This window comes from Erigeron canadensis, chromosome 8 (genome assembly GCF_010389155.1).
Source record: "Erigeron canadensis isolate Cc75 chromosome 8, C_canadensis_v1, whole genome shotgun sequence".
Classification (NCBI taxonomy): domain Eukaryota; kingdom Viridiplantae; phylum Streptophyta; class Magnoliopsida; order Asterales; family Asteraceae; genus Erigeron; species Erigeron canadensis.
The window spans coordinates 27,396,428-27,420,189 of NC_057768.1; the positions used below are offsets into that span (position 1 = coordinate 27,396,428).

The 23,762-nt window shown below is 35.3% G+C and overlaps 3 protein-coding genes across 4 annotated transcripts; 2 read left to right on the top strand and 1 right to left on the bottom strand.

The window, feature by feature from the left end:
* Positions 1-1,678: 1,678 nt before the first annotated feature.
* On the bottom strand, positions 1,679-2,401 carry LOC122610535 (protein MAIN-LIKE 1-like). Its single transcript, XM_043783515.1, has one exon. The coding sequence runs from the start codon at positions 2,399-2,401 to the stop codon at positions 1,679-1,681; it is 723 nt and encodes a 240-aa protein (XP_043639450.1).
* Positions 2,402-5,151: 2,750 nt separating this feature from the next.
* Positions 5,152-8,993, top strand: LOC122578117 (uncharacterized protein At4g37920). Its single transcript, XM_043750002.1, has 6 exons — positions 5,152-5,358; positions 5,883-6,250; positions 7,002-7,170; positions 7,287-7,531; positions 7,774-7,961; positions 8,571-8,993. The coding sequence occupies exons 1-6, from the start codon at positions 5,220-5,222 to the stop codon at positions 8,728-8,730; spliced, it is 1,269 nt and encodes a 422-aa protein (XP_043605937.1). The 5' UTR covers positions 5,152-5,219; the 3' UTR covers positions 8,731-8,993.
* Positions 8,994-9,656: 663 nt separating this feature from the next.
* On the top strand, positions 9,657-16,146 carry LOC122609833 (bifunctional riboflavin kinase/FMN phosphatase-like). Of its 2 annotated transcripts, none has more exons than XM_043782780.1 (10): positions 9,657-9,893; positions 9,999-10,185; positions 12,356-12,486; positions 13,022-13,091; positions 13,202-13,267; positions 13,506-13,660; positions 14,011-14,088; positions 14,284-14,417; positions 14,624-14,667; positions 15,016-15,108. In XM_043782780.1, exons 1-10 carry the CDS (start codon positions 9,761-9,763, stop codon positions 15,026-15,028), a joined length of 1,011 nt encoding a protein of 336 aa, XP_043638715.1. In that variant the 5' UTR covers positions 9,657-9,760; the 3' UTR covers positions 15,029-15,108. The 2 variants fall into 2 exon arrangements, with proteins under 2 accessions (XP_043638715.1, XP_043638714.1); XM_043782779.1 differs by lacking the exon at positions 14,624-14,667 and adding an exon at positions 15,781-16,146 and having other exon boundaries at positions 9,698-9,893.
* Positions 16,147-23,762: the final 7,616 nt, after the last annotated feature.

Consider the following 23,762-nt stretch of genomic DNA (forward strand, 5'->3'; position numbering starts at 1 on the left):
AAACATTATAAAAAAACTTAATATTCATCGTATTAGAAAACAGATATTTATTAATAAATAAAAACATTAAAAAAATACATAATACAACCTATCTAGCACCCCCCGTTCCACATCCTGGTCGGCCACGACGAACTCTGCAACTTCTTCGCGTCGGCATAGGTGGTTGTTGTTGTTGTTGTTGTTGTTCTTCTTCTTCTTCTTCTTCTTCTTTTTCTCCTTCTCCTTCTTCTCCTTCTCCTTCTCCTCCTCCTCCTTCTTCTTCTTCTTCTTCTTCTTCTTCTTCTTCTTCTCCTTCTCCTTCGTCATTTCCCAGATTTGTAACTGGGTGTTGAGAAGAACTTGGAAAAGTAGATAAGTTTTGCATCGGTGCAAAAATATTTGGGGAGACATCGAACAGATGAAGTCGTAGTGCATTCGGGGTAACGTAACCCAGGTTTTGGGAGGTACCCGAGAAAAAGTGTTGGGTACCCGGGAACATTTGTTGGGTGCCTGAACTTGAGGCACCATCCTGTGAATTACCTGGTTGGTAAGTTTGGAAACCCGAATTTGGTGACGACCTAAACACAGGTTGGGTATTCAAACTGGAAGGACCAACACCCGAACTGGAAGGACCAACACCCCATGAAGTTCCACCATGATCATATTGGAAGGGAGGCATTTGAAATTGCCGTGACTTAGGAAACTCAAAATTTTGTGACGTATAATTCATACGTTGTTCCTGACGACCGAAAGAAAATACCTCCCTCGGTCTTGTTCTAAACTCCCCAAACATCTGGCTCATATGCGGATGTGATTCTTGATAAAGACGAGCTCACTCGTCTACCTCCAACAAACCCTCTTGTTGCGCACATTTAAATATTAGTAACAATTTAATATTTATTAGTAACAAGTAATTAGTTTTAAAAAATATACCTACAAACAATTGTTGGGTAGAACCCCATTCTGGGTATTGGCCTGGAGGCTGGGCCTGACCGGGTTTACCGACTATTAAGACGGTACGAGCATGATACCACTGCACATAGCCATCCGCAGTGGTGGTCCATGGCTCTCCATGGTGGTGGGAGCCGCTGGTGTCGGTGCTCCCACTGGTTGATATAGTTGGCATGTTTACACCCCAATCAATCACTGGAGGTCTCCCCTTCCGGATGTTTTGAAGGTAACTAAAATCTTTTGGTCCCAATAAACCAAAATTATATGGAATGGTTTGTATGTTGCCAAACTGTCTAGCAACTCTATGTGGTACATGTACCTCCACCTCATCCCAATGGATCAAGGGACCCATATATCTCCATATGCGTCAACCGGACCTACAACTCAGGGGGAGTATGTCGATGAACTCTTCATACGGAGTCCATTTGAACTATATTATAAAAGTTTTTAATTATTATAAATTACAAAGTATATAAAATATTAAACACATTAAAATATATAATAATTTTATACCTGCTCATTCGTGAGTGCATTGTAAAAAAACCGGTAGGCAGTAAGAACGTGTGTTGGTGTCTCAACATTTGACAAGTCTCCATTCCACCTGTTTGCTAAACAGGTGCGCAAAGCATACGCTTTTTCCCCTTTGCGTGTCGTGACGCGCGGGGCAATCCGTGGCATTCTTTCCCACGCTCAAAACTGGAGCAACAACAACGGCCCATCAATGCCCACTCTTAAAGGCATACTCCCTTTAGACAAAACACGCAAGAGCTGCTGAAACCCAGCTCTTTCGACCTTCTTTGCTCAGGTCTCCTAGGTTCTTGACCAAACTGATGCTAACATCATAGGCGTTAGGATCAAGAAAAAGCTCCGAACCAATCATAGCTAGAATAACCCTTCTAGCCATGAATAGACACATCTCATCATCGTCGTCGTCGAAGTCGGTGAAATCAATGCGCCCAGCTAAGGCGTGGAATTTGATCTGATCGTTTTGCAAGTTGTCGCGATCTACTTCATCTGTAGGAAAAGTACCCAGATATTCCATACACAGATTGTTCCAGTAATCAACATTTCGGGTTTCTGAAACCAACTCACCAGTCACCGTTGGTCCCTCTATGGGTAAACCCCATATCACCTGCACATCTTGCAAGGTGACAGTTGCTTCACCAATAGGAAAGTGAAACGTGTTGGTTTCTAGATGCCATCTCTCCAACAACGCGATAATTAAAGGATGATCAAGTTTGTGAATCACCGCCTTCATGAGTTGGAAAAACCCAGCATTCTTGATATGCTGAAGGACTTTGGCGGGCTGACCATCCTTCAGTACTCCAGATAGCCCTTCATCACTTTTTCTACATCTTGGCATTGTCACTTTACGTTCATGGAAAATGTTGTATGAGCGATGCATATCCGGAGCTTGTAACCACAACAACTCTGAGTTTCTTGGTACACGGCTAACATTAAGAGAAACCATTTGGATTTTGAAAATATTGAAAAAGATTATGATTATTTGAGTGAGAAATTGCTTATTGCTTATGAAAATATATATTGCTTATGATGTTTGCGTAAAATGCTCCAAAAAATATGCATGTATATATGCTAATTGTAAACTAAGTTGGCCAAAATATCGAAACCGGTATTGGCATTACCGGTTTCCGCACTTTCACAAAAATTTTTTCCCGAAAACTTGTTTGACAAAACACCCTTAAAAAATGACCGTTTCAAAAAAGTATTTCTACAGTACATTACATTAAACGACATGGGCCATCAAACTAAACATATTATCTAGACTAATAATACAAACTGCTGGACATTACATGACTTCCAAAAGCTCTAGCATAACACCCACGATCACCATATTGCATACTATCTAGACTTATACAAATTAAAATCTAGACTACGACATGGGCCATCCATATTGCACTGCAAGTTCGAGTTTGGGCACCAATACCATTTCCAACATCGGTCCATTGAGATGATCGTGGAGCTTGATCATTAAGTCCATATCTATTTGCAATTAGTTGTTGGCTTTGGACCATACACAACATCTCTTCCTCACAAATTTTCCTAGCTTCCTCCGCCGCAACATAGCTATCCCTCATAGCTTTATGGATTGCAATATTTTCCTGTTCATTATCGCATTTCAAGTCGGATACCATCTTTAAAAATTCCTCAGATATGGTGGAAGCTGTTTGAGTCGCTTGCTTGTCGGCGCTTCTCGATGTCCGCCACCCTCGTTCCCGCCTTGTTCTTCCTAGTCACATTGATCATTGTTTAGATCAATAGGGATACAATCCGCCTCAATTGAATGAATATTTTACCCTTCCATTTGGGGGAGTCTCTCAAAACCTCCCATGCTGCCACATGCGGAAAATCAGATTTGTTACAATATTTTCTCATGTATAATGCAACGAATGCCTTGAATACATCTTCGTCATTTTGGCCACTAAGCATTAACTTTTGAGTTCTTCTTGTTGTAGATCCCACAAAACCCGGAAACCTTTAGCTTCATATCTTTCCATTTCAACCTAATTGTTTTCGGGCCACGGTTACATTCCCGACCTAAATGTTTCTTCATCTCAGTAACAACTTTATTCCAATATGAGTGGCCCCTTTGATAGTTTCCGCAATATGGGTCTTCAGAAAGATTAATCCAAGCTTTCGTCTTGTTGGTGCGCAATATGTACGTTGTTCATCTTCGTCTTGTTGGTGCTCATGTCAAGGAAGCCCGGGTTGAGGTTGGTGCACATATGAAGGAAACCCTTTTAGTTATATAGATTGTATACTATAAATAATGTTGCATTTGTTCACACTTTTAGTTAGCGCAAACAAATTAAAAATTTTGTCACGCTTTTATGTGTGTAAAAATATAAAGAACTAAAAGTGTGTACAAAATTTTTCCACACTAAAAAGTGTGTAGAATTAAAAGTTCACACTTTTTAGTGTGGACTTTCATAGTTATTTTGTTACACCTCATTTGTCCACGCTACCCTTTTAGTTAGCACATTATTTGTAGTGAGTATCATAAAGAAATTTGAATATGCGTCGTACATGATTTGTAAGTATGAAATAAAATGTAGTTAAAGTAAGCCGATGATCGAATTAAGTTAGTTATAATAAACATTAATGATAAACATAATATATGTTTAGTTAAAATTTTGGATTTACCTTAAAATTTTTAAAATCTCATCAAAATCGGAAATTGTAAGCATAGAGGATGACGGCAAATAGCCTTGTGATTTCGGATCGTAAACTCATATTTTTTAAATCTTCATGTTATCAAAACTATCATAAGTAATAGAAGTTGAAAAAGAAAAAGAGACAACTTTATTAATGGGAAAACGATCAATTAAATAAAGTTATAATGTGCCTTGTATCTATAAGCTAAGAGTTAGAGTTTAATTCTAAGTCTAATAAGAAAATTGAATCTATATACAATTAAAAAGCTAATTTGATAAAATAAATAAATTAAAAATACATGTGTTAATCAAGGATTACGTCACGTGTCATTTTATGAACATCTCAATCATGTTTTAATTTATTGGTACATATATATATATATATTAAAAATAAATAAGTATATATATATATATATTAAAAGGTGAAAATGAGAAATAAATATTTGTCAATAGTTATAAGAACTTTTATGTAAAGGGATAATATTGTAAAGGGAAATAATGAATCCTTCTATAAATTAGCCTAAAAATCATTTCAAAACTTAAAATTGTGACAGGTGGATTTTATTAATTCTCTTTCCTAATCTTATCTTTTGGTTTTGGTTTTGGCACTTGTATTCATTTTACAATTAAGAAGATTTTTAAGCTATTTAGTTAGGATGATTCCTGTTATAAATTTGTAAAATTCATCTTACAATAATAATAATAATAATAATAATAATAAAAGAGTCCCCTAAAATCATTTTCTAAAAACCATGGCCTTTAGATGAAAAGCAAGAATACATTCTATCCTTTAGATTGTTTTGCTTACTTCATTTTCCATTTTTAGATTTGCTTATTAAGTTATTAAAATTAATATCATGCTAAATTACATTACCCTTAAGTGTGCTATCCATTAACCCTTTACATCAATTATATACACAACTCAATGTCTAGTTTTACACGGATTATAATCTAGTTTTAAATAATCAACCATTAAAATGAAAATGCTCCTTTTAATATCTTGTTTTCACCAAAAGTCCAAAACCAAAACCTCACAGTTCAATCATTTTTCACTATCATTTCTTGTTGTCTATATTTAGAAAAACCCTAAATTATCAGTAAAATAAAAGTAAAATGGAGCTAATATTATCATCTTCTTCTCTTAATTCTTCTTCATTAATGACCTCTTCTTCCTCCTCCTGCAACATTCAATCCTCATCATCTACAATCAACAACAGAATTCATTTTTTCCCAAAATCTTGTTTTTCACTCGGTAAGTAAGTTTCAATCACCTTTCATTCTTCTTCTTCTTATTGTTATTATTATTACTTGTTATATATATATATATATATACAACTATATGTATGTGTGTATGTATATTTATCAATTTTGCAGCTGAGCCATAATTACTGTATTCACCAATTAGACTACTACTTAAATTTCTCCTATTTTTGATATTTATGTGTTTTTAAGGCAAGTATAAGGGTTTATCTTAAGGAGATGGTTTCATTTAGCTCGATTATTCGCTCACCGTCTATCACTCTCGAGTGATAGGCGTCGGGCGTGGTCCTGTTCCGACATCTTAAAATAGTTTAAATAGAATGCTGTTATAACTTATAAGTATCCGTCGTATGAAAAAAGTTCACTCGTATTGCGAATGTTATCATAATTATCATAAAAGAATTTCATTGGTATCAAACAAGTTGTTTTAAATTCATTACTTGCTCAAATTTATAGCTGAGAATTATAAAGAATCTGATTTGAAGGGTATGTATTTAAGTCGTGATCGTTTTACAGGACTGAAGTCTACTACAGAAAGGTTGCAACTATCTAGACTTAGAGTTGAAGCTGTCGTTGGTGATGCAACTGCTGTACCAAATGATTCCGCTACAGATTGTAAAACAGTTGATGAACAGGGGAGGGATGATTCTGCAAAGGTCGATGATTCGGATGACCCTAAAATGGTTAGAATTTGTGACAAGTTGATTGAGGTTTTCATGGTAGACAAACCTAATCCTGGTGATTGGAGGAGGTTGTTAGCTTTTAGCAAGGAATGGAACACTATTCGGCCACATTTTTTTGAAAGATGTCAAGAGCGGGCGGATAAAGAAGATGACCCGGGGATGAAGCATAAGCTGCTTCGGCTTGGAAGAAAGTTGAAAGAGGTATTTGGAGTTAGTTAGTGACTTAATTTTGCTGTTTGTTATTGGTTATTTATGCATTATAAACTCGTGCACTTCCCAATTTCTCGAGTTTCGAGATCATATCACATTATTCCCCTTTATCCTATGGAACCCAGAATGAGGCCCGATATGTATAGTGTGATTTGGTCAGCCAAAAGCTTGAATTAGCAAATTGTAAATCTGAACCAGCCACTTTAATGTACTTGGCTATACTTGACCAAAGACAGATTGGTTTAGCTGGCCTGGTGGTTAAGGAAAGTATTTGAATTTTTTGTTTTCTTTTCATTTTGATCTACATAAAGCACATATTAGAAACAAATCAGGGACCATGCTGGCCAAGCAGTAAAAATGAAAATAAAGAAGAAATATAAAACAGAGAAGGGATTTCAACAAGGGTCCCTTTAAACATAGAAATACGGCTAAGTCAGTAACCACTACACTACATTGTATCTGCTGTAACATTTATAGAAGTGTTGAAAGTATGTTGATGTATATGGCTAAGTCTAGCCAAATGGGCAGTTTCTCAATGAAAACCCATTAGATCCTGCTGTCTGCTATCATTGAATGGTATATAGGATATGGGACTAATAGTAAAGCACTTCTTATTTGGCAATTCTCATGGGAGTATGCTGTATTTGTCCCTCTGTTTTCACGCTGTGTATATTGGTAGCAATTTGTTATTTTTGTTGTCTGCACTAGTGATAATAACATTATGTAAATGTCGTTTGTGCAGGTTGATGAAGATGTGCAAAGACATGATGCACTCCTTAAAGTTGTAAAAAATGCACCTTCTGAGATTGGTGACATTGTTGCTAGGCGACGTAAAGATTTTACTCAGGAGTTCTTTATGCATCTTCACGCAGTTGCAGAATCTTACCATGATAATGAGGTAGAACAAAATGGTGAGACTTGATTCATACTGATTCCACTGAATCCGTTATTATTGATCATTTTATTGTGTTTTTAATAGTTGTCTTGCTAATACATAAAATTTATTTTATTTTTCTTATATGGTCAGCAATTGCAAAAGTTGGGAACACTTGCTTGGCTGCTGTAGAAGCTTATGATACTGCAACAGAAAGCATCGAAGCAATAAACGCTGCAGAGTTGAAATTTCAGGATATTATTAATTCTCCTTCAGTTGATGCTGCTTGTAGGAAGATCGATAGTTTGGCTGAGAAAAATCAACTAGATTCTGCATTGGTTCTGATGATTACTAAAGCCTGGTCAGCTGCAAAGGAGACAAACATGGCAAAAGACGAGGTAAATATATGATGTATTTATGATATATCACTGAAGCCAAATGCCACTATATTAGACGAAAGACAGTGATGTCTTGATCAAGTTTTTGTGCAGTTGTTTATACAGTTACACTTATGTGGTAATCAGAAATTAAATGAAAAAAGATGTTGACTTTTGGTCAGTGGGCGAATTTTCTTTGAATATCCTTAGATTTTATCTTGTTTGGAGTAATTTGATAGATTCTTTGCCGTAAATTATGACAGGTCAAAGACATATTATATCATTTGTACATGACAGCAAGAGGTAATCTTCAAAGGCTTATGCCAAAGGAGGTCCGGATTGTCAAGTATCTTCTTACTATTGAAGATCCCGAAAGGATGCGATGTGCATTAAATGATGCTTTTACTCCTGGTGATGAGCTTGAAGGAAAGGATTTTGATAACTTATATACGTATGAAGTCCATGACTCTGACATTTCCTTTATCTTCTTATAAACCCTCTATTCCTGTTATAATGATCCAATATGATAGGCTAGCTATCAAAAACAGACTTGTGATAACAAATGGGCTAATCGTTCAAAGGATTAAGAGTCACCCAAAAATATCTTTTGTGCATGCGACTCATTATATTGTTTTATTCTAGTTGTAATAATTTTGTTTATTTTTCTTTCAAATGGACAGTGTTTATAGTGTCGACCTGATATGGCCCGTCTAGGCCCTAAGGTTCATATTAAGGATGACAAGTTTTGACCTATAACACAATCTGCTTGACCTTCCCATCCTGTCCACTGAAATTCCTAGTTTAATACTGGCCATACGTCATAATGCCCGACTTTTCAAACCATTATGTTTGAGTTTTCATTGTGAAGGCTATCAATTTTTTTAAAATGCAGTTGAAGAACATTACAGCTTGCAATAATGAATAATTTAGGTGTGGAAATATCTAGCAACGATAAGTCGATAAGTATTATCAGATTGATGGAAAGCCACTCATTTGTTGCATAATATTGTTATGGCATGATACAGAAGGTCAATAACTTGAGATTGATATGCTTTTGCAGGACACCTGAGAAACTGCATACTTGGATCAAGGCAGTAGTCAATGCTTACCACTTCAGTAGAGATGGGACACTCTTAAAGGAAGCCCGAGATCTGATGAACCCTAAAATCATCCAAAAAATGGAAGAACTGGAGAAGTTAATCCGAGATAACTTCATGTAAACATGATCAAGTCTTGTTTGGCTTCTCGATCATGGGACTTGAATATTGAACTAGTTGCATATAAGTTTTTGTACCTTATGGGGAGCGGTTCTTAGAATGGAAGGATATATTGACTACGGTGGCTAAGAAGTGAAAAAACGATAACAGAATCACTGTTCCTGGAAAGCCAAAATTATTTGTAGAATATATAGTAACATGGCAATAGTTGTAAATTTTTGGAGTAGCTAAATGACATCTATGCCACATTTGCACCTTGTACACAATTTTTACCCTTGGTCATTCAACGTAATATTACTGTAGGGCTGGTGACATTTTGTTTTTTCAACAGTTAGAAAAGGTGATTATTTCAACATGTTTCTTCATCATAGCATAATCAGAACCATATTGATATCATAGCATAATACACTATTATTTTTTCAACCAATCACTTTGAGTTCACTTGACAGAAGTCCCCTACTCCATTTTTAGTTGCAACTGTCAATACTCTACCCAACCTTAAATCCGATATGCAAAAACCGGGTTAGGGTTGTGAAATCTCAATCCGTCAACCAATTAGGCCGCCAATCTGAGATTTTCCGGGTTGTGTTTGGGTTGACCTTTTGGGTTAACAGATTGACCCGCCAACTTATGACCCATTTGACCTAAAGTCAATCCACCAAGCATAACCCATATGACATGAAATCAACGCATTAACCCACCAACTTGAAATTTTTACCGTTTGGTATGTTGATTCAGGTTGATTGGTTGTTAGTCAGAGTTGAAATTTTTACCTGAATCTTTTAATGGATGGATCGGGTTGTTTGCGACCCGTCAACCCGAATCCGAACCCATTGACCAACTTATATTCAGTAGTGAGATGGCGCGGGTGAGGAAGTCATCCAAACAATAGGACAGTAGTTGATGATTAATTGGAATAGTTTACTACTTTTCTCAAAAAAGGAAGATAGCGGGAAGCATACAAACATGTGTTCTTTTCGATCACTTTATAATTAGGCTCAAGCGAATCTTGTCCAGTTGCACTTGCACGCACATGACACATGCTAATCATCCATTCATCCTCAGAAATCTGAAGGTATTTCTATTCCCATTAACACGAACCATGAATGGGCAGCATCGCGTATCCGCTGTGATATTCGACTTGGATGGCACCCTTTTGAACACAGGTATTATGTATACACATACCATACTATTTGTTTTCTGTAGTTAAATCAGATATATATCGAAAGTAAATGCTAATTACTTGGGAAATGCTGGATTTGAATTTGAAGAAGTAGTTAATGAGGAGATATTGAAGGAAGTTCTTGTCAGATATGGGAAAGTGATGGATATGGAAAAGGAGAAGAACAAGGTAGGAATGTCACACCGTGACTCAACTATTGCAACTGTCAAAGATTATCATCTTCCAATTACACCTCAACAACTCTCCCACATCATCACTCCTATGTTTCATCACAAGTACGTACCTCGCATTACCTATATAGATATATACACTTCTCATCTCATACTTTAGTAATGCAATATAGTTTTTCTTGGAGAAAAAGGGAGCCTAAAATGTCAACAGTCAATGAAGCATTGCACACGTTATATCTTTGGGTAAAAAGCTAAAATTTTGTTACCCAAGCTGGTAAAATATATATTGCTCAAACAATACAGTTAAGTACTAGAGGTGTAATTGGCGTGCTTTATAAACCAAACAGACCTATTGTGCCGGTGCTTCCCAGTTGGGTTTCATCTTGATGTTAATTAGTCACATTTAGTGGTCATGACCTAGTTTATTTCTTGTTTTTCAGACTGTGGAATAATGGGTCATATGTGGTCCTGTTTTTTCTCATTCAGTTACTTTAGGGCAAAGGATGTAATCCGCTCTTTCCATCCACACATTTTGGCATATCGGTTCCCCTACACCCCACTTTCAGGCACTTTTTGGCATCGGCACATTTCAAGCACATCCGTGCCATGTGTTTGATTGAAGTGAACGTTTGGAGCATGCATAGTTATTTAATTTTTATTATTATCATTATCTTTTGAGAGGAAAAAAGAGGGGGGGGGGGGGGGGGGGTACCAAATATGTTTTTGGCAAACATTAGCACCAACTCATGAAATTGGCACATTTTGGCAAGTTTTGGTTCTTATATTTGGTGCTACATGTCAACTTCTTATTGGCTGGAATTCCTTGCCAAAATGAACTTCTTGGCTCAACACTCTTTACCATTAGATTCAGTTTTTAAGTAGCAGCAGAAATAGTTTATGCTGTACCCACTTTTCAGTTAATTGAAGTAAGGTTTTTTTCCATCTTGTCCTTCTTCTCTGCATACTAACATATATATATATATATATACACACACACATAGTTGTGAGTGAGTTAAGTGGGGCCTGAAACCAACAATCCCACTATCATCTAATTAATGAGGTTGACATGCCATCTGTATTACAAATAACCTCGTCCATACTCTATAATAATTCGGCCTCTCATTGGCGAATTGTCTTGTTTGATGAAATTATATATGAACACACTAATTTTTGGTTTGCCACAGGACCTTTCTTTGAAAGGGTTGGCACTGGCTATCCTGCTCATAATTGAATCATAAAGTCCAAGTTCTCATAGTGGTACGTGGAAGAACCCTAAGGGTTTATATAAGCTAATTAGATGCTCCTTTATGACGATCTGGTTTTAGACTATAGCCACATTATTGGGCATTGCATGAGTTGGGCTGGAATGATCATAACAAAGGTTGGGGGATTCCCAACGTGGGTTCACAGAAATGGACATGGCTTGTCCCAAGGAGCATTCAAAGTTTCCATGAAATAAATAGAAGTGAAACAGGTAGATAATTGTTTAAGTATAAAATTACACTTCTTTGGGCACAAGGTTATGCTTAATTTCAAGAAGCTTAATCTTACTTAGAAAGGATTAGATTATCCTTAGGCTTGTTGGCGATTCCCAGAAGGTATGAAGTTAAGAGGCTAACATCACGCCACCAAGTGTATCAAGAATATCTGTGTATGTATATACCATGCCTTGAGTGAGTACTAAGGTTGGGTATTTATAGGTGCTGGGGAAGGATCGAGATGCTCGTTCCCCGGTCATAAGCTCTCTCATATATGACTTATGATTCTAAGAATGTAAATATAAGTAGATCAAAATCAAAGTTACCTGAGTTCCCGAGTAGTCATTAGTCTCTTTATTTTTCAGCTAGAAATATATTCTGTGCAACTAACCCCTCAACTATAAAAAGAATGGGAGACTAGATTTACCCTAGTTATTCTATATGCATATTGCAGTTATTTGGAACTTCCTTTTTGAGCTACAGGTGCTAATTATTTTAATTTACAAGTTTTTACCTCTTTTTTTTTTTTGAGAGGCAACTAAACAATTTCTCACACATTTACAAAATGTCCACCATGGGACTATAACCCACAACCTATATTTTGATGGGTTATCACGCATACAACACCCTATAGTACCTGGTCAAAGTGGCGACTTCAGTGGTGTCCAGCTGCTTATGCTGGTTTTCGGCGTGTACAGTGGCAGTGGTGGGGGTGGGGGATGTTTTGTAACATAGTATAAAGAATGTGATTTCTTGCAATAGCTTTGATATGTTATTGCATATTTTTTTCGTTGTAGGTGGCTGCAAGCCAAACCACTTCCTGGTGTTAATCGTCTGATGAAGCATCTCCATAAGCATGGAGTTCCATTTGCACTTGCTTCAAATTCAAGAAGCAAGAGTATAGAAATCAAGTTGTCCTCCCAAAGAGGTCGTGTTCTTTTCTACTATTGATGTTCCCAAAGACTTTACGAAGTATATTATTTCTTATTAAACCCGCACAAGTAGAGAGGCGACAATCTGAATGGTTGATTTTGGATATACTTTGCCTCTAACGCATCAAAGGGATAGAACTATTATATTGCGCTAATTGAAAATGGGTTAAATTACTCCAGCCGAATCAAAGTCAAGTAGATAATATCATTCATAAGGCTTAAAACAAACACTGAAATCATTATAATATAAAAATGAGATAATCAGTGTAATGTATAGTTGTAATATTAGTTATGGTGAACATTCTTCATTAGTGTTTAAGAATCTCACCTTAGATTCCTAAGAATCTCCTCAAAAAAACCGTTAACCTTGTTCTCAAGATACGTTAATCTCCATTAGACAGGATTCCCTTTTTGAAGCAGAGTCCTGGAAAATGTTCATAGATTTGATCTATATATGAATGTTATAATAAGCTTTCTCAAAGTTCTGTCTATTCATATAGAACTTAGCTCTGTTTGGTTTTGTTACAATAGGTTGGAGGGAATACTTTTCAACAATTATTGCAGGTGATCAAGTCAAATCAGGGAAACCATCTCCAGACCTGTAAGCTCTTCATAGATGATTCCTAGAGTGCACATCTTAAGCTTGTAAACTAAAAGAAAGTCCATGGGTGTTTCACTTTTGTGACAATGATGATATGACTTGAACATCAGGTTTTTGGAAGCTGCAAATAAAATGGGTGTGGATTCATCTTCCTGTCTCGTGATAGAAGATTCTATGTAAGTTTAATTACTTTTATGCAAATGGTAGAAAGTAATTGATAACTTTCAATTTGTATCAAAATTTCAGAGTGTAATAAATAATAACTGAAATCCAACCATGCAGTTTCCAAAAAAATTGAAGTCTTATCATGCAACATTTTATGGTTTATTTTTAAAAAAAAATGCATTTCTTCTTTTTCCCTCTTTGAAAACTCTCTTTGCAGATTACCAATTCATATGTTACGAATCACTACAGTGTAGGTGTTAAAGCTGGGAAGGCTGCAAATATGCAAGTGGTAGCAATTCCATCTACTCAAAGTGAATCAGATCAATTTTTAATTGCTGATTATGTAATTCATTCATTTCTAGATTTTCAACCGGAGTTATGGGGACTCCCACCATTTGAGGATTGTATGTTTCACTACTAACTTTTCGTCCAATTTTTAATTGCTGATTATGTGATTGTATTTGCAGTGTGTATGATATACTTGCAAAACCTATTGTTATTTTTGTTTCTTTATATGTCAAAGAGATAAAAATGATTTAGAAGGTTTTGTGATCTGAAAATACACTTTGGACAACCTTTAGAACTATTTGACCCTTTTCCTTGTAAACCAGTTTTTTTTTTTTTTATTAATTATTCGGGATTTTCACCAATTAAAATAACATATCCATAATCAGCCAATCGATAGATATATGGTTTGAAGTTACCACATGCTCAAATCAGAGAAAATAGTTTAATCAATGTCTTGTGGTTGCAGGGGTGATGAAAGCATTGCCAATTGAACAGATTCATTTCAGGGGATCATACTTAAATGGATTTCTGCATGAAATTTCAGGTTTTTTAGTTTATTTCGGTTTGTTACATCCACCGTTTCGAATCACACTGGGTTTTATAAAAGCATATTACATAACACACAACGATGTGTTCTTTTGTAAATGTTGATCCTCCCGTGGAATTATCTTGGATTAAAAAATGACACTCTAACAATTTTGTTATTATTCATCAATCATTGTGTTATTGATTCATTCAGATATTGGAGTTTATCTTTCTGGTCAAGTCTGGGGTATCTTTTTTGGTTGGGTTGACGTTGACTCGCAAAAGAGATTCAAGATTGTTGTTAGCATCAGATGGGACCATAGTCGTGGCTCTTTTAGGAGAAACATTGTGAGAGTCTAAACATTTGCAGGAATTACAATTTCATAAAATATGATTTTGTATGCAGTTTTAGGATATTTGTGTATTAGACCATAAGGTTTCTTGCTTCAATCACTTTTTCCGTCGGTTCTACTGGCCAAAAAAGGAAATTCGCCTTTATTCTAAATATGTTATGCTAATACTCATTAATGGCGTATTCAACACATCTATGGCAGATTGGTGCACTCGGGTTACATTTTATTGCTAACGGGTCAAACAGGTCAGTTTTTAAAGGAAACAGGTCAGATAATTTATTAGTCACTCAGAACTTATTTAGGTGTTTACACCCTCTTAAGTTTGTTTTGGTTACGAAAAGTATACATTGTATGCATTTACTAACTTTGAAATTTCAAGAAAATAACTTTTTTTCTATTTTTGCAAATCTGAAAATGTGCTCTAATATCTAAAGAGAGAGATTGAGGTTAGACAAAAAGACTTTCAGCAAATTTTATGGAAATCACTGTCCAGTTGTACTCTTAGGATTTGAAATTGGAACATTGAAGATATTCAAATGCAAACGACAAATAAACATACTTTCTTAACTCTTAAGTCTTAACTTTCATTTCAGCAAGCTTGTTTAATCAATGGAAGTGATGAACCAACTAGTGATCAGCCAATGCAAGTAGCACTTGTTGGTTACATCAGAGGATTTCATACCGAGGTAATCAAATATAATAATTGCAAGAATTTCATGCTCATGATATTCTATAATAACTGCACAACTTGTTGCAAATTTGTAAATTAAAATAATTGATGGTATTGAAATTGGTCCATTCCTTTTCGTTAGAGTTGCAGGATATCTTCACATTTGACTAGTTTGCAAACCACTTTTACCAGAATATGTGGCTTACATGTAAATTTTGGTCTTGATGCAGTGCAAGTGTAACACTAGAGGTGATCAAAAATAGTCTTACTGCAAACTTGTGACTATTTGCAAATCTTGACCCATAATGGGTTGATTTCGTTGATAGTTATCCCTTACAGATCAAATGGGTTGATACTCACCCAAAAGTGTGTATCTAATGCTTAAAGCCTCCTACAATCGTTCTTATATAAAAATTACGACTATATAGATGTTAGTGCATTAATAATGACTTGTTTTTACCTGTTACCAACCTGCCTGACTAGCCCAATTTTGTCACATCTGGTTGCGACCCTTGGGGTAGAACTTCTACGCAACTTGCTTAATCTGAAACTTTTATACGTTGTGTGCGGTTTAATTTTTATCACTAGACTTGTTATGAGATGTTTATAACATCAGTGAGATTTTTGTTCTTCTTTGTTTGTTATAATATGTCAAGCTTCTCTCATACAAATTCATCATGATTTACAGCGAGATCCTTCAGCTGATGCTCAGATACTTGATCAAGATAAGTCGATTGCAGAAGCTTGTTTGGACTTAACAGCATATAGCTATCACAGGAGTAGCCTGGCCTAACCATTCAAGAACTTCTATTGTTTAGCTGAGTCAAACTTCCGGACTGATCATTACATTTCAAATGGATTTACATCGACTCGGAAAGTATTCTTCGGGATAACAAAATATTCTGTGTTGTTTATTTTAACATGGGGAACTACGTGTTGAACTTATCTTCAATGGTGTTTTCATTCTGGACTTTGTGCCTGTAAACCTGACTTCCTTTAAGTGTTTCATTTGAAACAAGCCTCTGATGGAAATCAAATAAAACCGGATTTACAACGAGTCATCTATTAGTACTTAAGTTTCAAAAGTGCAAGAGATAGTGTGCATCCATCAGGCTGATTGATCTCACCACATCCAGCAAATCATGTCGCAAATATACATCTTTTAAGAATCAAACGTTTGAGATATTACACGACCCATTCCTTTTTAGATGAATTTAATGAGCGACTAATTTATTTGGTTGAAGTTTTATGAAAAAAGAGATTCTTTTTTAGATGAATTTAATTAATGAGTGACTAATTTACCTTGTTGAAGTTTTATGAAGAAAGAGACCCATATCGACCATTAGATGTAAACAGTGCAACCTCTAGAATATAAAACCGGCAATTATTCGACATTAATATAATGATAAAGATGGGATAACCTTTGGAACTTAATTAGTCATGGTATCTTCTAAATCTACTATGTAGACCCCGGAAGTGAGTTTTCCCCAAGGTCTCAGGTTCGAGTCTTGGGTTTCTCATCTCAAGGTATTTTTCATGAGTAGGGGGTTGGAGGTCTAGCGATTTGTTGGTTAAAATTGTCTCCAACATGTCTAAATCGAAACTAACTTTACAAAAAAAAAAAAGGTAAACAAGATCGAAAGGTTTTTGGCTGGCGCGGCTTAGCATGAAAAGGAAAGAACGTGAGGAGGTGGTGGTTGTTTTGGTGGCGATGTGACCGTGTGAGCAATGGCGGGGTGGGGATGGTGTTGGCGAGAACGTTTTTGCGGTAGTGAAAGACTTCCATATTAGACATTGAGGACCATGAAACCATGAATTGAACAAAAAAAAAAGGTTCATCACGATAAACTCAAACAACATACGAGAACCTTTCTTCCTCATAAATTGCATAAATTGCACAAAACTTACGGTGGCATTGTGACAATTGGCATACGGTATTCCCGGCGATGTCGCCGATGAATGCCTAGGAATGGACGAAACCTGTTACGTGTCTACACCATAGGCTCGAAGATTATGGAACAAGTCTAAGTCCATGTTCATTTCAGTTTTGCATTTAGTTTCTATGTCACCACGTTTAGTTAAATTACATGCATATTTTCCTTTTATTTAGAGTAGTGGGCATAGTTAGTTTTTAAGCAGTTTACATTTCCTTTCACTATATATATTTGTACGTAGGCACTAATTGAGAGGATGAATGAATGAAATTATGAAAGTTTAGTATGTTCTTGTTCTTTGTTCTTGGAGTTTTGCCCACTTTACGGGTCTTATGGTAAGTTTTCTCCGTAAACCTATCAAAACCACCGCCCTTAAGTTCTTGGATAGATTTTGTAAGTATGTGTGTCAACTGTTTTGGAACATATACTTGAGGCGTCCTACACTTGTTGACACACAAATGTTGCAAAAAACTTGATGTGTGGAATCTAGTTTAAAAATTTGTAATAAGATCTACCGCTAACGGACTACAACATACCTACAGACACTTAACTCGTTGGTATGTAATATAGCTAACTGGCAAGACCAGGATTGAACACAATGACTGAATTTGTGTACTTAAGGGTTGTAAAATGTGAAACGAGTAAACGTTTGGTGTGACCGAGTTGTCACTTTGCGTTTTGTAAACCAATTAATTAACAAGTAAAATAAAGTACTCAACCGGTATTCGCGAGAGCACGAGAAAATAGTTCAAGTTGGAGACAACAATTAAAAAGCCATCTATGTCAAATCCATTCTACAAAAAATCTAAGTTGCATATCGGTTAAGCTCAAAATTCAATAATGTCGGTAATAATAATCGTGACAAGACAAAACACAAACGGGTACTACTTACGTTTGTGAAATCGACTAAATCACAAAATCAATCTAATTTCTTGCAACAAGTGGTACCACCAACCTTCTTACAATCCCTTAAACTAACTAGTTTGTTTGATTATTTAAGTAACAGTTTTATCTTTGTGAAAGAAACGTGATACCACCAACCAATAAATCCACTTGACTAAGCAATTTTGTAATGACCAAACTCATTTAATCAAAAACCGAAATAAAAAAATTTTTTTACAGGACCCCACTGCGGCACAGTTAGGTAAAACACACCCACTGCGGCGCAGTGGAAATCCACGTACCAAAATGACTTAAAGCCTCACTGCGGCGCAGTGGGAAGTTTCTGCACGAAAATTCTTAATCAAAACCCAAATTTTCATGCACTTTGACTCAAAATAGATTCATCCAAAATATCATTTCACTTCCAAATCTTCCAGAAACTAAACCATGGCCTTCAAGACATATAAAACACCATTTCAATAAAATTTACCATCTAAACATAATTTACAACTGCCTGTCCAACAAGTGAGTCAATTACCCAACTTGGATAATTAACAAATTGTTCATACTTTCTTTCAAAAACTTACATTTCACCACAACCACCATTTTCCAGAATTTACCAAAACATAATTTAACCAAAAAGATTTATATCAAGAGCCAAGATGTACAAAAGGGATTTTCTACCCAAATTACCCAAATTGCCAACCTTTGAGATGGCTAAAACCTCCAACTTGAACTTCACTCGTTCACTTCCTTGCCCTTGCTACTACCAACTCCTATAAAAGAGTTAAACAACTAAAATATAAGCAACGCTTAGTGAATGCATACACATGTAATCATAATCATGTTACCGTAACTATGTGCATCAAGCACCACATAAAGCCTAGGAAGCTAGCCATTGCATTCATAACAAACATCACACAATCATTTTCAACATGGCCATGGACAATTTGGCTAGTAGGAATTTACCCACCTACTAGCTCTTACAAACAATTCGTCTAGTAGGAATTTACCCACCTACTAGTTCTTACAATTAACAAACAAATGGGTCATAGGAATTTACCCACCTATGACCTCTATTAACAAGAACATGATTATATGCATATACACTCACCTCAACTTGGCTACTTGACACTATAAGGCTAACAAGCTCAACAATTTAATCTTCAACACCTATACATAAATCAACACATAAACATCTATGAGTTCCATGACTCAACTTCCTTACAAACATCTATATGCATTCATCAATTCTAACATTATGGTGTTTGGCTACTCAAAACTTTTCCAACAATTCCAAGTTCTCATAATAGAACTTTATTTCATAATTACTAGCCAAACACCACAAAATATGAGGTTCTTACTATGGGGGATTTTCATTATCAACATTCCCTTTAAATCAAACAATCCATTTCTCAATCAAATTTATTAGGGTTTTACTTGAAAATCTCAAATAACAAAAACCCCCAATTTCTAAGATTAAGAACCCTAATTTTTAATAACAAATAAAACTAGGGTTATGGAAATCAATACCTCAAAAGTGAAAGACAAAGGATTAGGGTTTCAAATCACAATTCTACCCCTTTTCTTCCTAAAAATTTCGGCCACCACCACCTCCACTCAAACCCTCAATTTCAATTTCTAATACAATTGGAGATGATTATTGTTATTGTTTAAGGATTAAAATTCTTTAATTTGAGTTTTGAAGTTTCAATTGCATGGGTTGAAGTTGGATTGAAGATTCAAGAAGAATGGAGAAGTAGGTTGAATTGAGTGAGTGGGAAAATATGAGTCATAAGACTTGTTGGCTGGCTTATTTCCTTGTTAGCCACGTTTTTCTTAGAAATAAAAAGGGTATAATACCCACTATCCACTAAAGTTCCAACTAAATTAACCCCTTAACTCAAAACAAAATACTAGGAAATTAATTAAATGTCAAAATTACAAAAAGAGTTAATTTTCTATTACCTTAAAACATTGGGGTATAACAAATTTCTATTAAACTTGTATCCTTTACTATAGCAAGAGTTATTCACAGACAAACGACTAAAATAATACTTGTATTTAACTAGTACCACTAACAAAGAACACAAGATTAAGTAAAAGAAATCACTTCATTGAGATCTTGACAAAATGTTAAGTAAATACAACTTGAATTCAAAATATTATGCAATCATAAATAATTGTTTCACTTCATCTTCATCGATGTATAAAAATTTAACTACACTCATAATGAAGAGAGCTAATAAATCAGATAAAATGAGAACATGATGTACCAAACTAGAGAATAAATCCAAATCAAGGTAGCAAGGTAGCTACAATCACTAAACAAGAGCAAAAAATAATCTACAAGTCTTCAAATGAGTTAGAGTAGTGAAAACCCTTAGAAAACCCTTGAAAAATGGCTGGGAATAAAGTGTTTGAGCTCAAATGTCCAAGATTTGGTTTAGAGTTGAGTGCTGGTTGGTATTCATACCCAAGGAAAGAGAAAATCTTGTTTGTCAGCTATCCATTGCGTCGTGAATAGTAGTTCTCGCGCTGTGATAAGTCCAAAAACGGAAGCTTGTGAGGTTAGTGACCTAAATAGCGTCGTGAACAGTACCCGTCGCGCTGTGATGAAGCTTTTGTGCAGGGTTGCGTTGTGAAGGAATTTTTGCACTGTATCCCATCGTGATGGGCCTCCATCGTGTCGCAATTTCCTTCAGTTTTTGACATTTCAGCTTTGTTTTCAATCATGATTCACCCGTAAGTGCATATGGACCATTCCTAATCCATTTTCTGCCATTTGCAAGCGATATACCTGCTATAGACCTGAAATCACTAGCAAACACTATAATGTGCCACAAAAGAGGTATAAACAATTGTAAAACATGTATAAAACGTCCAAATAAGATGTGAAAATATATATATGGAGACACATCACAACCCATCATAAAATTCATGGATTGCCCGGAATATAGAAAGCGTTGATTGTATGCATTTGGTCTAGTGAATATGTCCAACAACATGGAGTGGACAATACCCAGGAGGTTATCACGATCCAACAATTATGCTCGAAGTCGTTGTCTCATATGATCTTCGAAAATGGCATTCTTTCATTGGCACCGCAAGGTCTAATAATGATCTCAACATACGTCAACGATCTCCATTGTTGAATGACTATTGTGCATTTGAAGTAAACAACCATCACGTTTATTATCTTGTTGATTGGATATATATTGAGACCGGAATGGTCTACTTTTGTCAACATGTAGTCGGCACAAACGGGCAAAATTAAAATATCTCAAAAGTGTCATTTTGGTACTCTTATCTTGGTTAGTAAATACTGGTTAGTATATACAAGTAAATGAAGATGACATGACATTGTCATTTTGGTAAGTAAATGCACTATATGGAATTCAATGCCCATTTAATTATGCATCTACCATCCATAGATATATATGTGCCATATTTTTTATGGATTAAATGGACTATATGGAATTTAGATAAGTCGTTAATATATTCATCCATCAAAGTTAAAAAAAAAAACCAATTAAAAAGAAAAACTTAAAAGAACGAAAAGACAGTGACTTCAATAATTTTCCACCATGAGGCACTAAAGTTCATTCGACAAGGACCCGCGACTCCCTAGTTTAATATAATGTTTATGTTATTAATATAATGTGTTTATTTTAATATGAAAGATGATGTGAAATGAGCAAATTTAGTTTCAGTATGATGGGTTGGAGGCAACATGATTTCAATATAGTGAGTTTGTGTATTGAAACCAATTGCTAATGTGTTAGCGACATAACCGATGTGTTTAGACGTTTTGTATATGCCATTGGAGATGGCCTAATATGTCACTATACTACACAATAGACCATAATAACTTGGGAAGGGATTTCCTCAAGTTGTTTTCAACTTGATAGATCAAGTTGGAAACATCTTGGCTCTTGGATGAAAATTAAGGGTCAAGATTCAAAGTTAATCTTTGAATCTTGACCTTTGATTTTAATCCAAGGGTTAAGAATTGTCTAACATGACTAGTCATGTTAGGCAACATGAGGGAATCCTCTCCCTAATAACTTATAATATACCCAATCAAAGTAAAGTAAAACATAACAAAACAAAAAAAACTCTACCATACCCTTTTAACTTTAGGTGAACTCTACCTAAATCACTTGAGCATTCATTTTCTCACCATTTTTTTTCACCAACCTATTCATCTTCCCTTAACAACAATGCTCTAACAAGTAAAAGAAAAAAAATGTGAAGTTTGTCTTATCATCCCCCCAATCCCCTTCTCTCTTCACCTACCTTCATAAATGTTTTTATCATCGCTCATATTTTTAATCTTCTTTAGATTTTTCACACACACAAATTATAAGTTTCTTTTTTACAGAAAGTTATTGACTTGTCAGATCCAAACTCTCTACAAGGTAGCTAGGGCCACCAAACTAGCAGTGTTTCGATATGTTTGTGAAATCCGAGTGAACTATTTGGCTTTTTAAACATTTTACTTTCTCTATGCTTATTATATGTTATATGTTTTTTTATGAAAGTACAATAGGTTGTAGCTCAGTCATGGTCGTTGATCTATCTAATTATCTATGGATGTGTGGCTGCAGGTTTGTATTTCTCATTATCATTAAAGTGTTTTCTTATTTATGTCATTTTTTACACCTTATTAAAACAAAAAAAATAGTTTCAAGACTAATCTTTTTAGTAATTATTGGCATATGTTTTCGATTAAAAAGTCTAAGCAAAAAGTTAAATCAAATAAACAGTTAATCTTTTTTTTTCCCATCAGAACATATTTTCAGTTGAAGTTGATTGAATTTTGGGGTTAGATTTCATTTTAATATAAAAAAAATAACATGAGAAATTGCTTGAAAGTGAACGACACGTAATATGATAGACATAATACATTAACAACAATTTTCTCTATCAAAACGATGATGAAGAATGGATCAAAGAAATATGACGTGGAAGCAAAATTTCTCAAGAAAAACTAAGAGTATGTTTGATTGAACCGAATGTAATGATATTGGAATTGAATGAATGAGGTAATAAAACTAAGAGCGGAATAAAATGAGTGCTTACATTCCTTTGTATGTTTGTTATAGCATTGGTGTTATTAGGAACTAGCACGGTACCCGTGCAATACTGCGATGATTGTGATAGTGAAAATATAGATTGTGAAATAGATTGTGAAACATATCTCGCTTTTCTTATAAGCGAAATCATAATTCTTTGGAATAACTATTGTTAACATACTTTATCGATTTAGTTAAATGGAATTTCTTTTTGCACATTTTTTAGGGTTTCATGATGTATATAGGTCTCCGAAATCGATTAGATTTGTAGTTGCGTAAATATCATATGATTACTAAGTAGAAGGCACTAAAAACAAATATGCCAAAACACACCATTAATATAACACTCCGCATTACCACAACACAATATTGTCCGCTTTCTTCGTAGGCTCACGACTTTGTTTTTGATTGCTCAGGTAAAATAACTAGGAGGGTCACCATATGACATTGCTGTCACCCGAGCACGTTTAACTAGTGGAGTTCCCCCTTATGCATAGCCAATACGTCCATAATGCGTTGTGAGCCATGAATGTCACTTGTATCCATCTCCCTTATATGTCAACGATGTATACTTTCACACCCATCAAAACAACTCAATGTTCTCGCTGACTTATGCAAGTGCGCCACATACCCCGACAGTCATAAGGTTTGCTTTGGTACCACTTGTAAACTCTTACCACAACACAATATTCTTCTATTTGCCCACAGGCTCACGGTTTTGTTTTTGGTTGCTCAAGCAAACTTTTTCAGAAAGGTTACCCATATGACATTTTAGA

What these genes read in the sequence shown, in the direction of transcription:
- LOC122609833 (XM_043782779.1), top strand. Translation starts at nt 9,761, where the DNA reads ATGACACATGCTAATCATCCATTCATCCTCAGAAATCTGAAGGTATTT. An exon ending in ATTTCTGCATGAAATTTCAG is followed by an intron (nt 14,089 to 14,283) that starts GTTTTTTAGTTT and finishes TGATTCATTCAG; the next exon opens with ATATTGGAGTTTATCTTTCT. An exon ending in TCAGAGGATTTCATACCGAG is followed by an intron (nt 15,109 to 15,780) that starts GTAATCAAATAT and finishes CATGATTTACAG; the next exon opens with CGAGATCCTTCAGCTGATGC.
- LOC122610535 (XM_043783515.1), bottom strand. Translation starts at nt 2,401, where the DNA reads ATGGTTTCTCTTAATGTTAGCCGTGTACCAAGAAACTCAGAGTTGTTG.
- LOC122578117 (XM_043750002.1), top strand. Translation starts at nt 5,220, where the DNA reads ATGGAGCTAATATTATCATCTTCTTCTCTTAATTCTTCTTCATTAATG. An exon ending in AAAATCTTGTTTTTCACTCG is followed by an intron (nt 5,359 to 5,882) that starts GTAAGTAAGTTT and finishes ATCGTTTTACAG; the next exon opens with GACTGAAGTCTACTACAGAA. An exon ending in TTGGAAGAAAGTTGAAAGAG is followed by an intron (nt 6,251 to 7,001) that starts GTATTTGGAGTT and finishes TCGTTTGTGCAG; the next exon opens with GTTGATGAAGATGTGCAAAG.